The 5,833-nt window shown below is 33.4% G+C and overlaps 1 protein-coding gene across 1 annotated transcript; it reads right to left on the bottom strand.

Moving 5' to 3' along the window:
- Positions 1 to 3,167: 3,167 nt before the first annotated feature.
- Positions 3,168 to 3,767, bottom strand: LOC106330268. Its single transcript, XM_013768769.1, has one exon. It carries the CDS (start codon positions 3,735 to 3,737, stop codon positions 3,168 to 3,170), a length of 570 nt encoding a protein of 189 aa, XP_013624223.1. The 5' UTR covers positions 3,738 to 3,767.
- Positions 3,768 to 5,833: the final 2,066 nt, after the last annotated feature.

Raw genomic sequence — 5,833 nt, 5'->3', positions numbered from 1 at the left:
AAAATTTGAAAATTTAAAAATTTGAAAATTTGAATTTCGAATTTTTTATGATTTGAAATTAATAATTTCAAAAATGCAAAAGGGCAAAATCGGTAAATCATGTTTCATTAAAGCAATAGGAGTATAAGAGATTTGAGAGGCCATAGGAGATTAGTTCTACCACAAGTGGGGGCAATAGAGAAGTTGGCTCGTTTGAAGATGACCCAACTTCTTCCATGCCCCCATTATCTTCGGAGAGCAACCTACTATTGGCCTCTCAAATCTCTTATACCCTCGTTGTTTTAATGAAACATGAATATCCGGTTTTGCCCTTTTCATTTTCGAAATTATTTTTTTTAAAAAAATTTCAAATTTTTAAATTTTGAAAATTTCAAAATTTCAAAATTGAAATTTTCGGTTTAGCCCTTTTCATTTTCGAAATTATTTTTTAATAAAAAAATTCAAATTTTTAAATTTTGAAAATTTCAAAATTTCAATATATACGGTATAGTTTTACTGAGTTATACTTCGTTCTACTCGGTAATACTGATGTTTAGTTATACTGAATTATACTGGCTATACTATGTTATATTGAGTTATATTGAGTATTACTAAGTAAGTACTACCGAGTGGTACTACTAAGTGCAGTTATACCAAGTTCTACTGAGTTATACTGTGTAAAATTGATTACTACTCGAGTTAGTTATATTGAGTTCTACTAAGTATTACAAAGTTCTATCAGTACTACTGAGTTCTACTAAGTATTATTGTGTTCTACTAAGTACTACAGAGTTTTACTAAGTACTACTGAATTCTACTAAGTATTACTGAGTTAGTTGTACCAAGAGTAATACCAAGTTATACTGAATCCAGATCTGAAGATGAAAATAAATTACAAACACGAAGGAACAAGAACAATAAAAACCCTAAAACTAAGTAGATCTTAAGAATATCCGAGCCATCGTGGATCTGTTTCTTTTTCTGGTTTTTAGATCTAATATCAGGTTCAACCACAAGCACTTTATAACCGCTGTAGCTTCTCTACCATCTTTGATTATGTGGTTATCAGATATAAAACGAAGAAAGAAAGAAGAAATATTCACTATCGGATTTTATATCGAAGGAGAAAGGAGAAGAAAAAAAAAGTTGCAAAGAGGAAGAGAAAAGATGTCGTAGAAAAAGAGAGAAAAAAAAAAGAAAAATGAGATAATTAATAAATAGAAACTGATTCATAGATATTTATGATTAATAATCAGGAACAAAAATGTAATCAACCAACTTTTCGAATTAAAAATAATTCAAAAATAAAATAATTTCAACTAAGGTCTTTCAGAGATTGGGTTATAATAAAGGGGCAATAGAAGTGATATCTCGTTGAAGATGCAGAAACCCTACATGAGCTGGACCACGGTTTGTAAATGTAACTGGGCCATTAAATGGGCTTTAGAATATAGTTAGGCCTCGCAATGTTTCTGAAGCAGCCCAAGCTCTTAGGTAACCGGACCCGTATCTTCGACGTGGAAAGACAGAGACTATGTCCGAACCATTAGACGAAAGGGAGCCAATACGTTCGGTTCGATAGAACTTAATAAATTTCCATGCAACTTAAAGGCAGAATATATTAAAAAAAATTTTTTTTGCTTAAAACTACTTTCCTCAATGTAGCAAACTGGTTGCATTTATTTGATCGTGTTATAGTTTTCCGGAGGATTGACCTATGCGGGAACAAGAACGTGTTCAGTACACAATCTATCGTCAAGAATGTACGAACTTGAGCTTAAGATCTCTAAGCTGAAACTTTCCGTAGGATTGTTGCTAACTCAGAGTGTGCAGACTCAGTGCCGGTCCGGTTGTATTTGGCGCCTAAAGCGCATTGAAAAAATGCTGCCCTAACCATAATTTGTTTGCGATAGTTTAAATGTATCCAAAACTTAATAAAAGTATAAAACTTTTGATGTCAAAAAATCTGTATCCAAAATAATGCAAAATGTTATTAAAATTTTTGTTCTAAAAATAAAGCAAAAAAAAAAACATCAGTAAATTTCTAATTCTATTTCCTGGTAGCATTTTGTACAATTTAAAAACATCAAAATATAAGTTATAAAACATAGAAACATTACATAGATAAAAGAAAAAGTGAATAGCCAAGCTTTATATTTTGATCAAATCTTGTCTGCATCAATTTCAGTTTGCAAAATCTTCTAATTTTTCCATAGAGTTTCATAGTTATAATTTTCTGTTTGTTTGAATTTCGGAAAATTCCAAAAAAGATGATAAGAATTCACGGAAGAAAAACAGAAAATAAAATAAGTTAAGAAGACTTACATGAAGATTGGGGAAGCCAGCTATTCCAACAGATACGATGAACAATGGAACATACTGTTTTTGTGGCAATGATCGAACAGAGAAAAATTAAAATAGATGCTAAAAACTGAGAAGAGGAAACGTCAACGGTTAGAGTTAGGAAAATAATTTGTTTTTGATTAATTTTTGTGTTTCTATATTTTATAATTTATTTTAATATAACAGATACATAAGGAAGTTAAATTTGTTAGAAAGGAAATCACAATCTACGATAAATCTGTTTACGTCATTGTCAAAAAGGAAAAAAAAAATATTTAAAAAGAAGTGAAGAGAGAATATGAAAACACACACGCAACCACTTCACCAAAGGGAACTAATTGTATTTTGCTGCCCCTAAATGTATGATATATTTTTGGCGCCTAAAGCTTTTGCTTTACGGACTTTAGCCCAGGGCCGGCCCCGTGCAGACTAAATGCACAGACATGCACTTCATTAACTAGAGAAAATATGTAGATTGATGACTGTGATCATCATAAGACTTTTGAATTATCCCCATTATGCATCGTAGTCGTTTTGATCTAGCAGCTCTTATTTATCAATTTACTTATATTGCAGGTTTTGCTTCCAATCCTTTGAACCATAAATTGATTTTTTTCCACAATTCTCGTTTATTGGGTACTATAGCTATAGCTAGGGTTAAATTAACGAGTAATCTTACCTTGATGTTGATTTAGTTGATTTCCCTGAGTTGGTCTCGAATGATTCATTAATCAATTCTTCGATTTTTATGTCATGTGCATGTTTATAAGTTGCTACACCAAGAGTAAATGACATCTTAATCGTTTTTTTGTTACAATCATGTAGGTGAATGAAACATAAAAGAATCAAGACGTCAAAACGTTGGAGAAAACGCTACCAATGTTACACATTTTCTCAAACACCGAATTGCGTATAGAATAAGCACCCACGTTTTTCAGTTTCAGATCTTTAAGGTCAGCCTCACACGAAGATATGATATCCAAGGCTTTAGAAGCGGCCTGAGGCACTAGCTCGTACGATTTAGACCTCGCAAACTCTTGAGCTCCCTCGATCGCTGTAACGGCTAATTCATAATCTATCACACAAATCTCATATGTGTCCTTGAGATACGGATTAGTCGTTGTTGCCGCCGCTAACTCTTTCATCGCCGACAGATTCATATTGCCAAACACTCGCGTCTTTTCGAGGACCATATCGACCAGACCACCTAGGTCGAGGGATACGGTTATCGCATAAGAGGTTTGCCAGACGCAGAAAGTAATATTATCAATTGGCGGTTTTGCGCAGAGTTGGTTAAGTAGTTCCGTTGTGACTTTGTCGCCTGGAGAAAGGGATGAAGACAAAGGGGTGATTGTTAGGATAACGAGAAGAGGAAGGATAGAAAACACGTATCTTGTGACACAAGAAAAAGCCATTGCCTTGAGTGTGCAAGAAGCGGCTATGTAGTTTCTTAGATTTAAGGAGTGCTTGCTCCTAATTAGCAATTAAATTATATAGAAGATACTTTCCTCTCTTTCTCTCTACTGTTTAGGAATGTCCACATTATTAAGAAAAAGATCACATGACAACTATATCCATTGACTTTGATTACCCAGCACATTTTACGCTTAGGGACTTCTAATAAAATGCAATTCTATAATAAAATTATCAAGAAGTATCCAAATTAGCGATTGCTCACTAATGATTTCACCTTAATTTTCTCCACCTTTTTCTTGTGGTAATAATTTTATATAATTATCTATTCAATAAGCGGGATGAGATTTTTGTATGTATCACCACTTAAAATGGATTTTAGGTAGTTGAAACTTTTCAGAGATTGCAAAAGGGACTAAAACGAAACATTTATTTTGATTTAAGCAAACAGGTTTTGTTGAAAAGAAAAATAGTTACTAGTACTACAGAATACTTGCATTTTCTAGCTGAAAGCAAACTAAAACAAGACTAAGTCTTTGCTCAAATGAGCTTTATTGAAATAGAAAAAACAAACTGAAATAGCTCATTGAGCTTTATTATAAAACTAAAGAAGAAGAGAAAGCTTGAGATTGTCACCAAGAGATAAATAGTTTAGATTGATTCATATAATGGAAAGGAGAGGCTGCCACAATCGACAGCCAAAGTTACCAAACATAATGATCCTTACACATATTTATATGAACTCTATCTTAGCTATGAACCCTAAATACATAGGTAATGGGATTTGAGTATTTGATTGGGCTGGGCTCTCTATTACTAGCAATATCAAACTTTGTAAATTTGAAAATAATACTTACAGTAACTTTATTTATTAAAAGATCCTATTTGGCATGTTTATCTTGGTGGTGTGAATGAAACGTTGACCCGGTTTTGTTTCTTTTCGTAAACCGATGACTAAGGCTATTAATGGTGACCGAGGAACGACAAGAAATAATGCATTCCCTAACATTTCTAAAAAGAATCACTATTTACAAGGAATAATTTTTACTTCTCATTTCCAACCATTCCAATTTTTGTAGAGAAATAAATAACAAAGTAATTCATGTTGTGAAAGTAATGAGAGAAAGAAATTGTCTATATCTCATAATTATGGAGCCCTTTATATATAGGGAATTGCAATAGACCGTCATAGATAAATGAAAAGTATACAAATTCTAAAATGATTAGGAAAAGGAAATCCTAAGCATACAAGGAAAAGAAAATTGTCTAGGTAGAAAGGAAATATGCCTATTTGGTTATGACATTCACAAATCGGTTCATAACACTCTCTCTTGAATGTTATAACCATAAGAGCTCGTAATACGCTTTGGATATTGCCTCATTAAAACCTTTCCAGGAAAACCCAGTGGGACAAAACCATGGATAAAAAAAATAGTACAACACATATTACTCCCCCTGATTTGAACCTCGCTGAAAGGTTGATGTTGGAAGGTTCTTGATGAATAGATCTTCTGAATTGTCACTTGAATGAACATGAAGTACTTGGACCCCTCTCGTCTTCTAGAACTCGTTGGTGAAGAAAACTTGGGTAGAATATGTTACTTAGCCGTCGATCATCCTATACTCTGATCGAATGGACCTTGACTACACGCGCCTACGGTTTGCCCCATGATAGTTGGTCTTTCTTTACCATCGGCCACAATCTGATCGAGTATATTGAGTTATGGACCTCCAACCCTGCGGCCAAATATACTCACGAATTTCTTGGCTAATGTTGCTGCGATGGTTTGTTTCATAACCTGTCTGAGATCTGATAGATAGCATGTTTGGGACATGTATCCAGAGGTTCAGATTATCAACATACTGATATTTTCGAATTTCTTTATGCAATGTTGTTCTTAAGAACTTGTTTTATCTTTGAGCTCAATAACCTCTGGTACTTTTATCTTTTTATCCAGTGGACCATCTAATTTCCTTTCTTATATATATAGCCAGACTTATTAGGAATCTAAAAGTATATGTATCCACCACATGGGAGTATATTTCCTCATAATCTATTCCTGGTCTATTGTGAGAATCCTTGTGCAATAAGCCGTGC

Source organism: Brassica oleracea, chromosome C3 (assembly GCF_000695525.1).
Source record: "Brassica oleracea var. oleracea cultivar TO1000 chromosome C3, BOL, whole genome shotgun sequence".
In the NCBI taxonomy this organism is placed as follows: domain Eukaryota; kingdom Viridiplantae; phylum Streptophyta; class Magnoliopsida; order Brassicales; family Brassicaceae; genus Brassica; species Brassica oleracea.
The sequence above is the reverse complement of the archived record's forward strand: the minus strand, read 5'-3'. Positions and strand labels throughout refer to the sequence as shown.